Source organism: Anopheles funestus, chromosome 2RL, assembly GCF_943734845.2.
Source record: "Anopheles funestus chromosome 2RL, idAnoFuneDA-416_04, whole genome shotgun sequence".
Classification (NCBI taxonomy): domain Eukaryota; kingdom Metazoa; phylum Arthropoda; class Insecta; order Diptera; family Culicidae; genus Anopheles; species Anopheles funestus.
This window is the reverse complement of record NC_064598.1, coordinates 57,959,626-57,979,434: the sequence shown is the minus strand read 5'-3', so window position 1 is coordinate 57,979,434 and position 19,809 is coordinate 57,959,626. Positions and strand designations below refer to the sequence as shown.

The 19,809-nt window shown below is 36.5% G+C and overlaps 3 protein-coding genes across 11 annotated transcripts in view; 1 reads left to right on the top strand and 2 right to left on the bottom strand.

Moving 5' to 3' along the window:
• LOC125762953 (uncharacterized) overlaps nucleotides 1-19,809 on the bottom strand; it is a 54,566-nt gene that overhangs the window by 9,058 nt on the left and 25,699 nt on the right. The window contains exon 2 of the mRNA XM_049425615.1: nucleotides 947-4,167. The gene's annotated coding sequence lies outside the window, so the exon portion shown is untranslated. The remainder of the gene's footprint in view (nucleotides 1-946; nucleotides 4,168-19,809) is intronic.
• LOC125762963 (ubiquitin-like modifier-activating enzyme atg7) lies at nucleotides 5,421-9,218 on the bottom strand. 2 transcript variants are annotated; one of them, XM_049425627.1, is made up of 11 exons: nucleotides 8,898-9,218; nucleotides 8,614-8,812; nucleotides 8,185-8,540; nucleotides 7,920-8,123; nucleotides 7,692-7,836; nucleotides 7,045-7,203; nucleotides 6,793-6,984; nucleotides 6,538-6,711; nucleotides 6,342-6,451; nucleotides 5,703-6,003; nucleotides 5,421-5,631 (listed from the first exon to the last, which is right to left on the bottom strand). In XM_049425627.1, the coding sequence occupies exons 1-11, from the start codon at nucleotides 9,098-9,100 to the stop codon at nucleotides 5,590-5,592; spliced, it is 2,085 nt and encodes a 694-aa protein (XP_049281584.1). In that variant the 5' UTR covers nucleotides 9,101-9,218; the 3' UTR covers nucleotides 5,421-5,589. The 2 variants fall into 2 exon arrangements, with proteins under 2 accessions (XP_049281584.1, XP_049281585.1); XM_049425628.1 differs by having other exon boundaries at nucleotides 8,921-9,029.
• Nucleotides 12,274-18,235, top strand: LOC125762965 (vacuole membrane protein 1). 8 transcript variants are annotated; one of them, XM_049425630.1, is made up of 6 exons: nucleotides 12,274-12,524; nucleotides 13,982-14,301; nucleotides 16,209-16,456; nucleotides 16,637-16,918; nucleotides 16,986-17,301; nucleotides 17,373-18,235. In XM_049425630.1, the coding sequence occupies exons 2-6, from the start codon at nucleotides 14,053-14,055 to the stop codon at nucleotides 17,826-17,828; spliced, it is 1,551 nt and encodes a 516-aa protein (XP_049281587.1). In that variant the 5' UTR covers nucleotides 12,274-12,524; nucleotides 13,982-14,052; the 3' UTR covers nucleotides 17,829-18,235. The 8 variants fall into 8 exon arrangements, with proteins under 8 accessions (XP_049281587.1, XP_049281588.1, XP_049281593.1 ...); XM_049425631.1 differs by having other exon boundaries at nucleotides 12,274-12,539; XM_049425636.1 differs by lacking the exon at nucleotides 13,982-14,301 and adding an exon at nucleotides 12,645-12,736 and having other exon boundaries at nucleotides 12,275-12,524.

The window sequence follows — 19,809 nt, the reverse complement described above, 5'->3', positions numbered from 1 at the left end:
CTAAACTAACTACTAATGCTGTTTAGAACTGAACATTAAAGAAAATATTTTCTTAGCGCAAGTTAAAATGAGCCGCTAAACATTTTCCTAACACATGCTAAAAGCATAAGAAACTGTCAGAGTCATGAACGTATCTAGTGAAGGGTACCATGCCTAGTTCAGGTCCGCGACATTTAGCTGACATTTTGCCCTTTTTGATGCTATGACCAAATCTGGTTTTGCTATGCGAATGGGGAAATTGAATGTGTTTGAATGGAGTATACATAATAGTAATAGCTTGGTACATAGACACATTCGCAACATTTAAACCATTCCAATCGAGAAAGTTAGACGAAAACTGGTTATTCCAGAGAGATTTAAACTAATGGGAAGAATGGCACATGGATGTACAAATACCTAGGGGTGCCGTAGCCAAACAATGGGGAAATAAATAACGTATCGTTGCATTTTATAATCGCTACATTCGAATTATCGTAAGATTAACCTAATAGAAACTGCATTACAAAGATCATAAGAGCAGAATAATAGCGGAGAAAGAACGGCAATAAACTTTCAGTTTTCACATGTTGTCTCACTCAGCCATAAAGAGACGTAGAGTTGTAAATAAATTTAAACCACAATTCTGACTTAAACTACCATTTGATCCATGTGTATTTAAAAATTAAAAAAAAGTCTTTTGCTAGCTACTGTAAGACCGATTCTTTTATTAGTTCAAACCATTTCATTTTAACCACTGTACAGCAAAGAAGAATTGATGGTCTCTTCTTATTTGGTATAACGAACTAGTTTATCACGCCTGCCTTATTATTAGACACTGAAGTATCTTTTAGATTTAGGCTTGTTAGAAATATTTATGTTTAACACGTTACTCTATAGTTGATCCTCAGTACGGGGATATCGATCAAGTTTACATTCGATTACCCGAATCTTCCTGTTTCTAACATACCTTAATGCATTCAGTTACTAGTTTTCCTCGGTCTCCTATTGTCACTTTGAAGTTCTCGTAGCCAAATCGAATACAGTTGATTTGCAAATTGTTTCGAACTATGAGCTTAAGCCGATTTTATAGATACTACGAGCTTATTCTTGTTTTTTCTTTTTCATCACAAAACACTGTAAATCACAGTATACACGATACACGACACTTTAGCACTTCACATTAAAACATATAACTACTAATTCAAGTCATGTACTGCCCTAACAATTTGCCACACAACAAATTAGTAAAAACTACTTGTCCAGTCGTTACTACCGTCCACCACGGTACGGAGTAGATCAAGATGTGGCGCTGAATAACGTCTTTGCACTATAACAATTAACAGAAGAATGTTCGTGAATGATGAAAACTTTTATTCGATATCTATTCGTGTAACAGTCTTTTTCCCTTCTCTGTTCACATTCATCTAGCGCATCTTTTCGCGCATCCATTACCTTGCGCTTTTTGATGTAACTGCAGGTACAGCTCAGCAGCGAGAGCAATTCTCCCACCTTGATTTTACAGATGGTTCCCACCACTACCCTTTTTGTTGAATTCAGAGAGCTGACTGAATGAATTGGTAACCGTTTCATCATTGTGGGGTAGTCACAGTACTCCGCAATACACTGTGCATTCATTTTACAATCGAGTAACTAGATTTGAAATACATTAGACCATGTTGATTTCTTTTTTGATTACACATCAAATGTTAGGAATGCATTCTTAGTTTTCAAACCCAACATATGAAATTTATTAAAACTCAAGCAGTAGAAGTAGATTTTTTTAATCAATTTTTGTATTTGAAATTTAATGTTGCGACTGGTAAGAACTTTCGATTTCACTTGGTAAAGGTAAAGTTTTGATTCTTTATGCAACATTTGCCGGCCGATTTTCCGATACAATAATGCAAAATATTTTTCACAAAATAATAAATGATTCATGGTTTATACATACACGTGAGTTCTTCTTGACGACTTAGCTCGTTTGCACTGGATCAGCAGGGCGATCACTGCACTAGGTCAGCAGGGTGATCACTGAAGGGCGTCATTGGGTATTAAGTATTCGTTCGACTCGCTTAACAACACAAGATATGTTTTGTTTGTGAATCAACGTCGCCAGCAATTTGACATGCTATTGTCATTTTTTAAACTTTTCGATGATATCTTCCTAACCATGCTTATTGGTGGGACTGAAAGCATATTAAGGGTTCTTCTTTGGGAAGTCCAGAACGCATGTGGTATTGAATGCATTTGTGTTCAACAATTTTTCAACGCACAAATTTGTAATTTGTAATTTTATTATTTACACGAGTCTACCGAACATTGGTTTCACTCGTCTTTCTTAAATCTAAACAAAACCAAGTAACTCTAAACTAAGCTTAAAACACTGAAAAACACTACACAGAGATGCCGCTTTATTCTACAAAGCGTAATTTTTCTCTAAATGTGCAGATGCCTTCAAAATATTCGTACGGAATTCAAAATAATCGTACGGTTCATTTAACACTTTTGACATAGCTGATATCGGTTCATTTGATCCATATTCTGGTATCTGATATTTCTAATCAGATCTGGTATTTCTAAATTGTGGTCGCAGAAAATATCTATGGCGCGTCGTCTATCTATGTACATTGATGCTTAATTTCTGGAGTATTGCTGGCGCATCAATGTTACCACAAAGCACTCCAGCGATGAAGATTGCTTGGGCATTTCTGCACCTGTTCGCAAGAGTATCTAAGCCTAGAAGAAGAGAACGTGACCGATATGGTGGAAGTGAGTTAAGATTATTCCATGGTAGATGCCGAAGTGCGTATCGTGTAAATTATTGTATAGATTCTCTCTTGTTTTCCAAATTTCTGCGTATGCAATATCACAAAGATTTGACACACAATGGATCATTGAATTCTCTGGTAATTTTAAATATTAAACCTAGGGTCCTATTAGTACGTTGAGAACCCCCGTCATAGTATTGTATAAAATATAATTTATCGTCAAATGTAACTCCTAGGAAGCGAATTTCACGCTTACGTTGTAGTAACTGTCCGTAAATAGTATAGTTTGTCAAAATCATTGTACGTGCACGAGTGACAATAACCCTTTTTTCGAGGCAAAGCAATGGTATATTCCGATTACATCAAATAATAAACGATTCTAATGCCGCTTGAATGAATAATAAGCTGCATGTATTTTGATGTCGTCGGCATACATTAAAAATTTCACATAACACATAAGACACATAATTGATATGTAACACGAAGAGTAGTGGTCCTAGATTACTTCCCTGGGGGATGCCTGGTGTGCAATTGAATGTTTCCGAAACCGCTTGACGAAATTTTACTGCATATAATCGGTCTGATACGGTATATACGATCGCAGCCATACGAGGATCCTTGTAGGGAATCCCAGCTTATTTAGCTTTGCTAATAGTATATCGTGAGATATACTATCGAAGGCGGCTATATACTATAGTGCCGCTTCCACAGTCTTGTAGTTAATGATGATATCAGGTACGTCGATACAATCACTCGGTGTATCAGAAATCGCTTCGTCTATTCTGTCCTGATCTAGTACGCGGAATAGAAACACATCGCGAAATCTGGTCGAAAAAATTTCGCTGATCTTTTTCTAAGTGATAACCGTATTTCCTTTATATTCAATTACTGTAACAGCTTGTCTCTGATTACATTTCGAGTTTATGTATGACCAAAATGATTTCGGATTTCGTCGTAGGTTGCTTTGTACTAGGACGACATAATTTTCGTGAAGAATTATTGTTATAGGCACGATATCGTCCAGAAGCAGAACGATAAAAGTTTCGATTGTCGACATTGTTTTGTCGTTGAAGATTCCGTAGCGCCGTTTTTTCTCGTTTTTTCATATCAATGATTTTCATATTAAATACCGTTACTGTATTGCCAATTGTGATTTCATCTATAAATCGAAACTCCCAGTTGGTATTTCATATTTCAGTTGTGGAGTTTTTAACGTGGATTGTAAGCATTGGACGATAACTGTCCGCAGGTACAAGAAATCTCAAATTGTCAGGCATTGTCACATTGACAGTATTTCCACCATCCACCATCACCATCCATGGCTGCATCCGATCTCCGACAGGTTTGGCTTCACCTGATCCAATCAACGTGTTCGCTGTGCTCCTCTCCACCACGTGCCGAACGGATCGCTGACGAGTACCTTCCTGGTGAGGCATGACTCCGGCATCCTCATCACGTGCTCCAGCCATCGTATCTTTCCGGCTTCGACCACCGTCAGGATATCTGCACCGCCAAACAGCTCAGCTTGCTCGTTGTTCATCGTTCTTCTCTACACGCCCTGGTCGCACACACCACCTTAAGATAGTCCTTAGCACAAGCCGTTCGAAAATAGCGAGTACATTGGCGTCCTCCGTTAGCATAGTCCAGAACTAGTACCCGTAGAAGACTACCGGACTACCGGTAGTAGGCACGATTTCCCTGAACAATACGCCTTCGCCCTGAACATTTCGCTGCTCATGTTGTTGTCCGAAGTTACGATCGTACCAAGGTAGCAGAACTCCTCTACCACCTAGAGATCATCGCCGTCAACTGATACTCTGCTTCCGAGTAAGGCTCTATCATGGTCTGAGCCTCCGGCAAGCAGGTACTTTGTCTTCATCGCATTGATCCTCAATCCAATTCTGTCGGCCTCGCGTTTCAGTCGAGTGTACGCACACCGCCGCAGATGTCCGTTCGATGATGTCGAGAAATTGAGAAATAATAAGCTATTCGTTATTGTATTATCAATCCACGTTTCGGTCAGTGCTACGTAATTGTTTTCAATAAGTGCCATGCAAAAACGTATTGTTTTGGATTTGAGCCCGCGAACATTCTGGTAATAAATTTCTGTTAAGTTTCTGTCTGTTGCGATTGCTGAATAGATGTCGTTGGGTTTTTTGAAACAGGTTTGTTTTTGAAAGGGATCGATTGTTCTGTTCTGTTCAGTGTGATCCGTTGGTTGACTGGTATTGTAGATCGCCAAAGTTTTTGAAATTGTTCAATGCGTCGTTCATACTCACGAAAAGCCACACCAGTTGGCCAAATATCGAGAGATAATATTCGATTAGAGTATAAGTCGGGAACTCCGGGTTAATCAAAGTAGGTACACATGACGATTCATTTGTTCAATTTTATCCAATAAAACGTAAAGTGGCTGATAAGTACGCCAAAAGCAAGATAAGTGTGTGATATTGTGTAGTGATGTGCGGATCGGTGGTACATGTGGATTTGGCGCCATACGCTGAAGGAGCTGGTATGAAATCCCAATCGTCAAGGAAAGCCACTAATGCTTCCTGAAAAAAAGGCTTTGATTGGGAATATCATTTCGATCAAGTAGTAATTTAAAAAATTTCAATCGATCAGCGATTTCCTTTAATCGCCACTATAATAATGTCACCATAACACGGATCAAGATTGAACATTTAAAATGTTTACTAGAAAACTTTAATTACAAAATCCATGTTTAAGAGCAAAGCTAGGTTTGCGGGGTAAGCTAGTTGGATATAAAATTTTAACTATTGCAATGCTGCTGTTTCCTTTACCGCCAAACGAATAATAGTTTTACTTAATGCTGCATAACCGATTAGGAATCATCTGACAAGTCACTTTCGAAGTCCAGTGTATCCTGTAAAAAAAAACGATATAAATAAAAGCACATTGAAAGTTAATGTTCAGATTGTAATTAAATGGTTTTACCTTGTCCTCGCAGCCGTCAATTATGCTGGACATCATTTTGTTCAGACCCGCCACTGTTTCGAGAGATTCGGTTCCATTTATTACATTGATTATGAAATCATCTTTGCTGCTAGCATAGCGTTCGAGAACTGAACCTGAACATGCCACGCAGTTCGTGTATCGCTCTGTGGCAGTAATCATCGATTGAAGTGTAGCGATGTTACCACGTATAGAATGGGGTATAATTCCAAGTAATCCATCTGGTTCTTGTTCTCGACACAAAGGATCCGATTTCGGAATACGATAAAATGCAGGAGGATTTCTAAAAACGATTGTACAACATTTATATTTTAACAAATTGAAAGGTTTATAAAACGATTACTGAAACTAAGGACCAAAAACATCAAGCATCCTAGTAGATCACTATTCAGAAAAGAATAATGTTTTCAGGGACTATGTAAGAGTTATGGTCCTGTCGAATTTTAAGCTGAAATTAATTTGAACATAATCGGGTATGTTTTCCCGATTATGTCATATGACTGACTTTAAACTTTAAACTGCTAAAAAATTGACTGCTAAATAAAAACTAAATAAAAATAAGACTACATATATTTACATAATTAATTGTTGTATGCTAAGTAAAACTATTTTCATACATACCTATGCTGTATAAGAGAAACCATCAATTCTACTGCTAAAGCTGACGCCATATTAGATACAGCTGGTCTTGTCACAGTACACTGTTGATCTAATGTTCGATCTTTCATTGACTACATAAGAATTAAAAACAGACATATTAGGTTCAGAATTGAGAACGCTGATTTTTCCGCCGTACATGAAGTATAAATATACTTACATTACCAGGAGCTACAATGTCATTACAAAAGTAGCATCCCAAATCGCAGCTATCGATTTTACGGAATCCAACCGGGCATGATGAACCATAGTTTTCTGTATTTATATTGTCCCCAGTTTTTCCATGGCGCATGACAAGATAGGAATCGAATCCTAGTGCCGCATTTATGACGTACTATAGTAGCAAAAAGTGAATAATAGTTAATGAACAACTATGAAATAAAAGAACAGGTTTATTATTTAATAATAGACTGACCTTATTAAAGAAGGCGCCGAGCAAAGTAGGAAGCCAACGACTTTCGCGAGAGTCCGTCAGTAAATAAATGACATCGTGGTCTTTAATGAGACTTACAAGCTTGCTTAATATATCTCTTGTTTCTGCAACTGCATCACCATGGCCAATTGGGTGTCCGGGCATTGGAATTTTTAGATTCACTCCAACAATTTTCTACAACCATATGTAACTATTTCATAAACCGAAACATTTAATTTAATACTTATTATTTACCGCAGCTGGGTTGATTTCACGAAGTCGTTCTGACGCTGTTGTAGCCTTAGGCTTTCCTCCATTTAGAGCATCCTCAAAACGATACAAAGTTTGTCGAATTGGGTTTGACAAGGAAACTTTTCCGCAGTCCACTATTGTTATGTTAGTGACACCCCAAGCCTACAAGGAATACATAAAAAATACATAAAACATGATAAAACGAAATAGAAGTCATATTATAGAAGGGTATGTACAGTTTCATGTTTATTCTATGTGTTGCAATTAGAATTGAAAGCATTGTTTTGCATACCGCTTATCATAATTATTACTTTAAAAGAATACTAATGTGAGCGGTAATCAATATTTTAATTTAATTCGAAATTTATACAAAAAAATACATAATTTATGTTTCTATTCTGATGTATTCGTATTTTTAATTTTTTTTTTTTGATAAAATGTTTTAGATATGAACCAGTCATACGACCTCTAAGTGCCGAGTTTATATTTTTACATTTTCATACATACTTATCACTGATGTATTGAGTCAAGAAGCAAAACGGTAAATTAAAAAGCAAGCGTTAAACTTATACCCATTCCAAAAGCCGTGCTTTGCTATATCTACTATGTATGAAAACAAAATAAAATGTTGTTTATGGACAATATCTCACCATAAGTGACCTAGCAACATTACACCCCAGCGTTCCGGCACCTAACAGGAGACATTTAGTTTGTTTAATTGCGGCAAGATTTAGTGTTGGGATGAGACGCCATTTCATAAGCTTCAAGTTTAAGTCAATTGCATTTACGGCAAGGCTATAAAAAATAATTATATTAATTTTTGTCACTATATTACAACATGTAAGACATGGTGGAATTTTTCAACCCATAACACTTACCTTCCAGGAGACATACTTTCGTTCAAAGATGTAACTCGTGGCAAATATTTACCATTTCCATCAGATTCCCAACCTGCCCAAACTTTAAGATCGTTTACATTTTGTTGTTTTGGTAGATGAATTGTCATTAAAGAAAATTGAAGTTCAGCTAGTGTTGAACCATTCACACGAATACACTGTATTTCTCGTTCGGCAAGAACAGGACTATAAATAGAATAAAATTAGGTAATTCGGTAATGATAATGAAAAAAATATGATATCCTACCATGTTAGGACAAGATACGTAAGCATCTGCCTTAGGTGCCATGCAACAGGAACTGAATTCATGTCACCAGTTGGATCGTAATAACAGAAATAAATTATTTCCATATTCTCCTCACGGAAATTTTTATCGGTATGGCGATGTTGAATATAATCGGCTAGCAGCTTTATGCCTTCGGTTGCATGATAAATGAAAAACGGCTCATTTGGCATTTGGTTTTGATACAGAAACTCGCCTACGCTTTTCCTTAGGTTTTCATTCAAATTTGACGTAATAGGTCGCTCCTCGTCATATCTGTATGTTAGCTCTGTAGGTACAGGAAATGCGAACCAATGGAAGAACTTATATGTTTTTAAATCCTAGAACGAAAAAAAAACATTATTGTATGTTGAATAATAATGAAGTTAGTTAATTGGGATTGGGAACCCTTACTGCAAACGAAAGCAATAAAAAAAACACCAAGTCTGCGCTCCTCTCGATGGTTTCTTTTTTCATTAAATCATGATAAAATTGTACTGCTTGATTTCTAAGAACCAAATTCTTATCACAATTTTTAAAGGACCCTAACGTATTATGGTTTAGGAGAATGCCTTTGCATCGAAAACCTCGCCGTGAGTCGTCATGGTATGTGCTAAAAATGCATGTTAAAATAAAGATAATAATAAAGTAGATTATATTAATTCATCATTTTTGGAAACAATTTTACGTTTACTCACGTATTGAAGGAACTACAGGCTACCTCTAGCATTGTAGATTTTCCAGTGTTTAACGCTATGGTACCGTAAATGGGTCGCCCCGAATCGTCCAATCGATCAATGTCTATTTTAATTTCAGCAAATTTATGCCAAAAATCATTATGAATGAAGGAATGCAGTGGAAGAAACTTTAATGTACGATTTGTAATTGATTCCTCAGCCATTGCAGATAATCGATGAAGATTCTAATTAACTTTGTAATTTTTACACTCTATCTTTGTATTGCAAAGAAAACAATGAACAACAACACTAGACGGTGCGAATGACAGTTGTAACAACAGCAACAATGCATGTAGCGGCGTGTACACGTACGCTCAAGTATCAAGACTTTTATCAAGGTGTGTATAAGGCCCATTACAAACGGCCACACGGGCAAAAGTTTCGTTGCAATAGAGGTTGCACAGTGCTGCTATGCAACCTCAATGTAACGATCCGTTGTGTGCATGTGTTAGTGTGATACGCGCGTCATGAGTATGTGTGTGTGAGAATATTTTAGGCATTGCACAGTGGAATTTCTTCTTCTTCTTGGCTTAACGACCTTACAAGGTCACGCCGGCCATTTCTGGCTTACTAGACTTATTTTACCATGTAGCCGGATAGTCAGTCCTTGCTACGGGGGGACGGTCCGGATGGGATTTGAACCCGGTCCGGCCGTGTGGACTGGCGCCGTTTATCACATGCACCACGCACAGTGGAATTTCTCAATGTATATAAAAAGACACGAAGTAAATTTATTTTTTTTCATTTTTATTTATACTTAATTTACACCCCTAGCGACTAAAATGACCACCAATTCATCCAAACTCCATATAAAAAAACGCCGACCCTCTAAAAATATCCGCGCTGTCTCAAAAATTCACGATAAGAGCATAAACCTTCATTCGAGAATACGAAAATGTTCATCGTCTGCTCGGGCGGTCATTTACATTCTCTTGCTTCCTCTTGCTTGGCTGCTCGTACCCACACCCTAGCGACAAAAATGACCACAAATTCATCCCAAAATATTCATTTTGAAAATGGTCGAGCCAGGGTCAAGGCGAGGGTCGACGTGTCATGGTCCCTCGACCTTTTGCCAAAGAGAACAAGACCCGTACTAAAATGAATCGTAACCTGCCGTGAACCGAAAGCAAAAATTTTGTTATCTTGGGTAGCAGCTCTAAGCACGCTTCCCCCTCCTAATGGCGTGTTGTGATTGGCTCACCCGTATATTCTATTTACAACTCTCTCTTCCTTATCCTTTTATATCCTGTATGCGCGCGCCAGGCTTTGCTTGCATCTGTAGAATTGTTGGAGGAGGATATATTTTTGCCTAAACTTTAACCTCATCCAACTGAAACTGTTGTGAGAGAGAGTCTCTTTTTCTTGTTCGCCTATGGATGGAATTGAAGGATGAAAATTTATGTGTTGATGTGATTTGAACTCAATTTAGATACGTTTCTCCATACTAAATGTCCTGCCGCTACGACCACGACTACAAAAATTGGGTTTTCGTACGCGCGCGAAGAACGTTATATAAAAAATCGGTGGAAGGAAAGATTTCTGCAACCATGATCTAGGAGTGAACACGTCTATACACTCTTTAGTACTCATAGGATTTTGGTGCAAATATGCAAGAGGTAAGACGTATTTTTCATGAGCAAAGCGCAACATTCCCGTTTTTTTATTAATCGAATGCAATGCGTCCTCGCCATTCAAAAACATATAAAATTATCTTTTTTCAATCAATTAATATCAAATGGACGTACATTCGTTAAAGCATATGATAAATAACGATTAAAAAAAAGTTTTAACATTAGAGGCAGGATATCTCTAAATTTTGTTTTAATTGCTTATGTAAACATAGCTTAATATTTTCATTTCGAAAAATGTTATATTTCGTCGCACGTCTAACGATTTAGGTTCTGGTTAAGGCTGGAGTCACGGTTGCGTCGCATACGATTTCGTCGCAATGCGAATCGCAAGTGCAGTCACTGTTCATGCGATTCGCATTACGATTTTTGTATGAGTTTGACAGGTGAAAAAAACAAAACAAACAAATGGATTGCAAAATAAAACTCATTGAAGCACAAATTTCTTCATAGAGTGGTTAAATATAATCTGCTAGTTAATAAACCATGCTGGTTTATGTTATTTGTGCCCTCTTTAGTAAAAATACGATGAGTTTAAAATAAATTCAAATTGACAGATCTCGTCGCATGCGACGATCCGACGGAATCAAAAATTTTTGATTCCATCGTACGACGAAATCGTACGTCCGACGTTATCCGTCAAATCCCATACAAAATTTTGACAGCACGTCCGATTAAATCGCATGCGACGCAACCGTGACTCCAGCCTAACTGGCCCATTTTCTCTTACTCTGTGATAAAGCCAATTAATCACATCATATTTTGTCTTGCACATTCAGTGCACCTGCACCTTCGCTGCATTCGTGATCTTCGTTCTATCTTTTAAAATCATGTGCCGTGTCATCTATTTTGTTTTGCAGAAGTGCTGCTGATGATTGTTTTTATTGAATTTCAATAACAATTCAAAAATTTGATATTGTTGGTGATAATATACCAGCGTAATAAATTTATTCATTACATGAAAACAATCATTATCATTATTATCATTAAAATTATTTTTCATGTAAAATATCGTAGACGCGTTCGAAAGGAAATGCAGTCCGTATGGTCCACGTGGTAAAGACGACATACCTTGCAATGATCGATCGGCAAGAGTTTTCGAAAAATGCAAAATAATATCATCTCATGAGAACCACCGCAGCGACGCCGATGCTCTTTCACGATCAGTTCAGAACAGTTTTGACAAAGAAGCAATTACAATCTAGAAAATTTAAAGGGACATCGTTTGTGTGCAATGCATATGGGTCAGGGTGGTGTGAAACAAGAAGCAATGCAGGGTGCAAAATTCATCGTACTCGTGACGACGGACGCTTGTGGGTACGAGCAGCCAAGCAAGAGGAAGCAAGAGTAGGAGTAAAAGACCGGCCGAGCAGACGATGAACATTTTCGTGTTCTCGAATGAAGGTTTATGCTCTTGTCGTGAATTTTTGGGACAGCGCAGTCATTTTTAGAAGGTCAGCTTTTTTTTTATACGGAGTTTGGATGAATTTGTGGTCATTTTTGTCGCTAGGGCGATTTGTCGCTCAAAATACACGTAGAGCGACTTTTCGCAATTTTTTATATGGAGTTTTGCAAAAAAAATCTGAATCGCGTTCGCAAACGCGACAGTCGCTAACCGTTTAGTCACGGTATAAGTGTAAATGCTGGTTGGGTACGCAAATGGGTGTAACGAAACATAAATCTGCCACTGAACTAAAATACACGTCAAGCAATGTTGACGGATATGTCACATGTTTGGAACACGTAACACAGAGTCGTGGTGCAGATTGTTTTGAAAAAGTGATATTTGCAAATTAAAATTCATCGTACGACGTTCCAAAGCACGAATCATCGTTTTGCACGCAGTTTTCATATTAGCTTATTGATACAGATGATATTTTTTCTTTCCGATTGTGTTAAGTCATAAGCACGGATTTGCTTTTGTGGGCATTACAGTGACTTGAAGAAAGAGCTGACTAGTGTATGTATGCGCTATGTGAGTGTGTGTACTTTTGTGTGTAGGGATTGAATTACAAAACTTATTGTAGTACCTAGTCGGAGTTTGTTTATAATGTGATTAATCGTTAGATACGACTTTAAGCTTTGGAGCGAAGTCATTCTCAATTGCAGATTATTGTGCAGTTCTAAAGTATTAGGGATGCTGTAAATGAGAATACATGATTGATACGCGAGGTGAATTGATGCTGTGAATATGTATATGCTTCGTGAAATTTGCATATCAATTGGACAACATCATTCTTAAAAAAGCCGGAAAAAAGTGTATTGTTGTATAAGTATTTATAAAGTTTATTAAGCTGTCGAGCCTGAGTTATTTAAGCGAAAACATATTAACCAAAATTTAAGTTTACCGGGAGGCCCAGATTACAAACAAGGTAGAGCACAACGATAACACTACGGTTATTTTCGTTTCGCTCAATCGTTACTGCAGTGACTCGCTATCTTCCGTTTGTGCTTCTTTGTAGGCAAAACCTTCGCTTTCCCGGTGTCGCCCTTGTTGGCTGAGCGTTAAATGATTAACACGTATGCTAGCTACAGTCAATCCTAAATTGAAACTTTCTTGAATTAAATTTAATATAGATTGTCTAGAAATAGACTACACTGACTTCACCCTGAGATTGAACTAGAATGTTTTTTTCTTCCTTTTTTTACAATGCTGTACACATAAGCTGTATTATCATTTTTGCATGCTATTTCTGTACCTCCGTTGTTCACATGGATCTATTTGGAAGGCTTTTATATATTGATAATATTTTTATCTAGAATTATTCACAGATAAATTACACCGTTTACAATGTTTCGTTACGTTTGAACAATGTTCAAATAGGCAACAGCTTTTTAGTTGGACCTGAAATGTTTACTTACGGTTAAACAGGGATCGAAATAGGTGTAAGACTGCAATAGCAATATTATCCTGTTTGTCCCCGACATACACTATTACAGCGGGCCGCAGAAATTCTAAAAAATCCGTGTTCTCTCGCTACTGCATACAAGTCGTTGCAAATTACAGAATCAATTTCCTTCTTTGCTCGTAATATATATTTCGCTTTAAATGCGATTATTTGAAGAAAAACTTTTCCTAAAATTAATTAAAAAATCATTGAATTGAAATAGAAGACATTAACAAGCAAATGTTAATTAATTTGCTTTGCATTTTGTACAATAAATTCAATGAGCAGTTAAATTTTAAAATCCGCACATCTTATACCGTGTATCACGGGAGCTGTATACTGATTGTTGCCTACATTCTACTCGCCAAACACAGTATATGGTAATTGTAAAACGTAAACTGCACTCAAATTATTAACAATATAATCTGGAAGTATAATCTGGCCCTTTTTAGACGAATAACAAAAATTATATTTCAAATTGTACATTATCATAAACATTGATTTTAAACCTTTTTGTATGTTTCACTAGCAAGGAAGTATTTATCATATTGCTGGAAAGCTGTAAAATCAGTAAAGCCAGTAAAGAAATAATTCGTTGTTATGCCAAAAAAGGTGGTGGTGTCCAAAAAGAAAACAATGAAAATGAAGAGCACAGCTCATAATAGCAGCACCCGTAATTCTGATACAAATACGAATACTTGCGGTGGGCGTCCTAAAGCACGTGATGATGATAGATATGGTGAGAACAGTATGGTTTTTGAAAACAATCGTTGCAAATCTTCTAATAGTCAACACAAGAACAAAGAACATGATAGCGGCGAGAATTCATTCTTCGATAAAAGCAAACAGGTGACAGAGCTCCTCATTAACTGTGGATAATGCATGGAATGTAGCTATTATTATTTTCATTCTACCCAATGTACATACATGTTGTCTTTTTCGTTTCGTTGTGTTATAAATATTTTGCATTAGATATAAGGTGATGGTTCAACTATGCGCTAGAGCTAAACTGTCGAGAAGTCTTTCGACGCGTATAGGCTAGTGATGGATCATACGATTCACGTCACGATGGCTCGACCCGTAGTCGGGTTCAGCAAAATCGGAGTCGACACCGACCCGTGGGTGAAGCGGGTTAGGGTCGATTCGTAAATACATACCTATAAATAGAGGTTCAGTAGTTCCGACCCGAACTCGCTGCATCCACGGGTCGGAGTCGCTTATGGTAGCTTGCGGTTACTGGACCTACTCAACCTACCTTTCTTCTCTTGAAAATTGTTATTGCAATAATTAGACCGTTAAGAAATTTTTTACAAATTCATTCAATTCATTGGTTTGCTTGAGAATTTGCACAAATGCAACATTAGATAAAATCGTCGCGGTTTGAATTGAACGCTCCCTAGGACAACTGTGGCACGCAGGATGTAGTTTCTGCAGCCCTCATGTGCAGTATTTGATTCCGATTAGCCATAATAATGTTTTGCAAGCGAACGACACCTACAAGTTTCCGCAATAGACCAGATAACACGAAAACACGGTACTGAACCATTGTTTTTTGTTAAGCAGACACATTTTTATAACTATTTTTTATAGAGACTTTGGTATTAATTACTATTTAACATAATTTTTAACCTCCTGTTTTGAACATCATTTACCAAAAATTTCGTAAAACACCTTGGTTTATATCCTGTTGTATCGCTCCTCTTGTGTATTCAAACGATTATTTGCAATTTTTAATCATTCACTGTTAAAGTTAAACAAAATCAAAGAATGATTCGATCGTCGAGATCGATTGTTTTAAATTCGTCCAAAAAATAATGGGCTTTAATGAAGAATCAATTCATGAGTTACTCAAACACTGATTGTTGCACCATACAATTTGAAAGTTAAGGTTTTAGAAACAATTCGATTCCAAAAGATCTCCCAAAAGTATTTTCTTATTTTTTTAAGTCTTTTTTCTTTCTTTTATTTTCTATTATTAATATTTTTTATTTTCTTTAAATTTTGTATTAAATAATTTAGTTTGTCTAGGATAATAGTTCGAAATTGATAATTTTTCACATTGACTAATTAGTAACAATAAACTGAAAACTGTTGAAATACATTAAATGGTACTAACATGTAGCTTTTCCCATAATGAGCTTTTTGGTTTCCTGGAACTCTAGATTATTTACTTTATAATTTTAAAAGAAAATGTGATCGATATGGAATGCTCCGAAGCTCTTAGATCAATTATAGCATAGAATCAACCCATGATCGGCTTGTGATCAACTGAAGAATTTGTGAATGTGTACAATACATTATCGGATGTTTTATCGTTATATGAAATCAAATAACCATCCTGATGAGCTAGGTGCTCTACGAATGAACGATGCAAATGATACGCTTACAATTTCTCATTTTCGGCCACTGTTAAAAGAAGAAAATACCTTTATTTGGTTTATGGTTCGTTATGGTGGTCGTTCGATAAAGCACAGGAACGGAATAAACTCGCTATTGTACGCTCGATGCACCCAGATTTAGGCTGAAATTAGTCTTTAGTCGCAGATTAGCTTTTGCGTCGATTAATTTGTTCCATTAAATGAAGTTGCCCTGTGACAAATGTATGCACCAATATAGTTTGTTTAGTAAATATTTTTTTCTTTACTGTATGTGTTTGTTTGTCTGCTATTGCTATCATGTTTAGCTTTTAAGATAATGAAAATTACTCGGGCAAATTTAACTTAATGTTTTTTTATGTTTTCCCTCTATACATGCAGTTACATACGCTGGAGCACAGGACTGGTGGTAATACGATGAAAAAAAAGAATAGTGGTAGCTTTAATAGCCATGCAACCTCCAACCGCAATGGGAACAGCAATAACAATAGCAGTGCGATGTCACAGAAGAATGACAATAAAAAATTGGCCAAAGAAATTAAATCGCTAGTGCTATGGAAATCACCAATAAAAACTCTAAAATACGCAGGTCTCGAAATATTATATCTGTTAAAAATCAACATGAATAGGTAAAATAATATAGTAATTATAGAAATATTTTAACATTTGATAATATTTTCGCTCTGATTAAGAAAGACTTGTCGAGCTATTATCTTATTGTTATCATTTTTCTTATATGATTAGCAAAGTAAACGAAAAACGATTCAGCATTTCCTATTTCTATTTAATCTGCTTATTTACTTTTGCAGATTATTACACCAACGAGCACTACTTATGGCCATTTTAATTTTATTGTGTGGCATCACTGTAGCCATTTTCACTCCGGGTCACCATCAGAAGCTGATAGAATCTATTAAAACCAAAGGATTCTTTATTGCTTATTGGTTAGGCTTGGGCATATTATCGTCAGTTGGGCTTGGGACTGGACTGCACACATTTCTCTTATATCTCGGACCACATATTGCCAGTGTCACGTTGGCGGCGTATGAGTGTAGTTCTCTCAACTTTCCGGAACCACCATATCCAAATGAGTACGTATATGTTACGTTAGTTTCCTTTGATTGTATCGATTAACAACATATTATTGTTCTAAACCAGAATCCTTTGTCCCGATGACAATGGTACAACAAACCATATCATTCCATCGTTATGGTCAATAATGGCAAAGGTTCGATACGAAGCATTTCTTTGGGGTGCCGGTACCGCACTTGGAGAACTCCCACCGTACTTTATGGCTAAGGCTGCCCGCCTTAGCGGCAACACTACGGAGGAATTAGAAAATCTGCAAGAGTTGGAGAAGCTACAAAAACGCAAAGAAAAAGGAGAAAAGTTAGGTTTATTCGATAAAGGTAAACTGATGATGGAAGACATCGTTGAACGAGTTGGATTTTTTGGCATTTTGCTTTGCGCTAGCGTAAGTAACTAGAAACTCGTTTGTTTTTCTCTAAGTAAATTTGGAAATAAAAATCTTTTTTCCTTTTTTAGATTCCTAACCCTTTGTTTGATCTGGCGGGCATTACTTGTGGTCATTTCTTGGTGCCGTTTTGGAAGTTTTTCGGTGCTACCCTTATCGGCAAAGCGGTGATTAAAATGCATATACAGAAAATATTCGTTATTATATCGTTCAATGAAAACCTAGTAGATAAATTCATCGACATTCTTGCATTCATTCCAATGATAGGTGTACGCTTACAAAAACCTTTTAAAGGTTTTTTCGAAAGTCAAAAACAACGTCTCCACCGAAATAATCATAAGCAGTCAGTAAACGCATCGCAGGGCAATATATTAGCTAGTGTATTCGAGTATTTCGTGTTTATCATGATTTGTTACTTTATCGTCTCAATTATTAACACCTTTGCTCAAAGCTGCTGTAAGCGTATAATGAAAACTAATAGTAGCAACGCATCGAGAAATGTAGCGTCTAACAAAAAGGAACACTAAATCATGGTTTAGAATGATGAATAGCTTGTATCTCTAGATGAATTGTCTTTGTTAGGGATAAAGCTTTTCTATGTCGATAGATAAACGCAGTGGGTTTTCCCAATTATTATTCTTTCATCGACGAAACTCCACACACATCCTGGAAGAAACGAATAAAAAGTTTATGAAATGATTAGAAATGGAATTACATAATTTGTAACAATAGCGTATTTAAGACATTATTTCAACTCTAGTCAAATATTGTTTCACATCCAAAATTTAAAAGAATTATATGAAATAATATAAACCTTATATAATAGAGCAAGCACAGAAAAAATACAACAGTAAACTGACTGATATAGTTAACAAATCACAGTTTTTTTGCTTGATGAAATAAAATAAAACTCTGATTATTGTAGGTAAAATAATTTTTTTGTCTTTTTTTTTATTTAGAAACTAGTCACCGCTCTCGTATCTGTTGAAATTTGAAGGACCTGTAACCGTACAGATACATTTTTACCGAATTAATTATGCTCATCTTAGGATTCCATTTTTGGTTCAGTTTCGCAAACATAACATTCACATATGAGCGATGAACACATTGAGGTAGAGAGACATTGAGGATGTAGTCTTCAAAGCATCTATAAATAACAAAAAAAAACTCATTGACTTTGCTACCAGGACACTAGCAGCTCATCGCTCAACTAAACTTTGGCCTAGTACTGGGTAAAGTAGCACAATTTGGTGTGCTGTGCACACACCTAGCACAGTGCTAGCACACCTTTTTTGCAATGAGTTTAACATAGCACATGAAGGTAAAAAGTAAGGCGCTAAAGAATCATAGTAATCATTCATAGGATTATTATAATCATATTACGCCTTACTTTTAACCTTAATTCACTAGGTGTGCTTGCACAGTGCTGTGCGCACTGTGTGCATAGTGGCACTTAACTCAACAGTCAGGGCCCAACATGGGTAGAACGATTCTTAACGCGTTTGAAATAAAAAAAATGTAAATTAGTTTCTCTAGTTCTGATGAACCGTTCCAGTAAACGATCTCAAGGAAAAACAGTAATGGCAGCTAACAAGATCTCCGAAATTGTAGTTGTAAGAGACAGTAAAGCTCAAACATGTAAACTTATTGATTGCTTTGCTTCAAGAGAGGTTCTTTTTGTTCCCTATTGTACAGTTTCGACTATGTAGCACCTTATGCTTCGCGTTTCCACAACAGTTCATAATTTACTTAATGCTACACACTTCAGCGTTCTTCAGCACTGTATAAAGTCTACGTTTCAGTTGCTCAATAGTTGAGGATGGTTGTACTCTAAAAAAAAGCTCTATGGAATATCGTTTCATGTAATATGATTTAGAGCTTTATATGGTGGAACAAATATATCTGGATCGAAAAATGTGTTCACTTCTCATCCTATACCTTACGGTTAGTGATCTGTGAGTGATGAAATTCCGGAAAGATGTTGTGCTAGTTAGCTCGAAGCGCTAGAATAATTTTATTCTACTAGGAGAGCCCGGTCAAACTAGCTATTTCCTCGAAAAATGTATTTCGTAAATAACAGATTCCAAGTATATATTTTGATAACGTTAACAACTCATGACATTTATGGTTGAAGAAGGACTGGAGTGGTGCCAGTCCTTATTAGCGTGAATCTGTGTCGATATTTTCTTTGATAAAAAATTGTATATGGCTGATTTATTGTTTTAACCATACTCTAGTAGTTAGCGGATATATTATGACATCTAGCTCATACAGAGAGGGATCTGAGATGGCAGGCAACGGTTCTCGATCGTATGCGGTTTAGATTACTCCTGCAATAACACTCCCAAGCCTGCGAAGCGATTGCACTGGCTGATAAGTGAAGTATATCTTAGTACTATCGCTATCACATATTCCTTTATGCTAAGTTGCTAGACCAACTTAATTCGCACATATTTACAAGCAAATTAAAAATTGGTCTGCCTATGAAGTGGCATAGGTGAGAATATC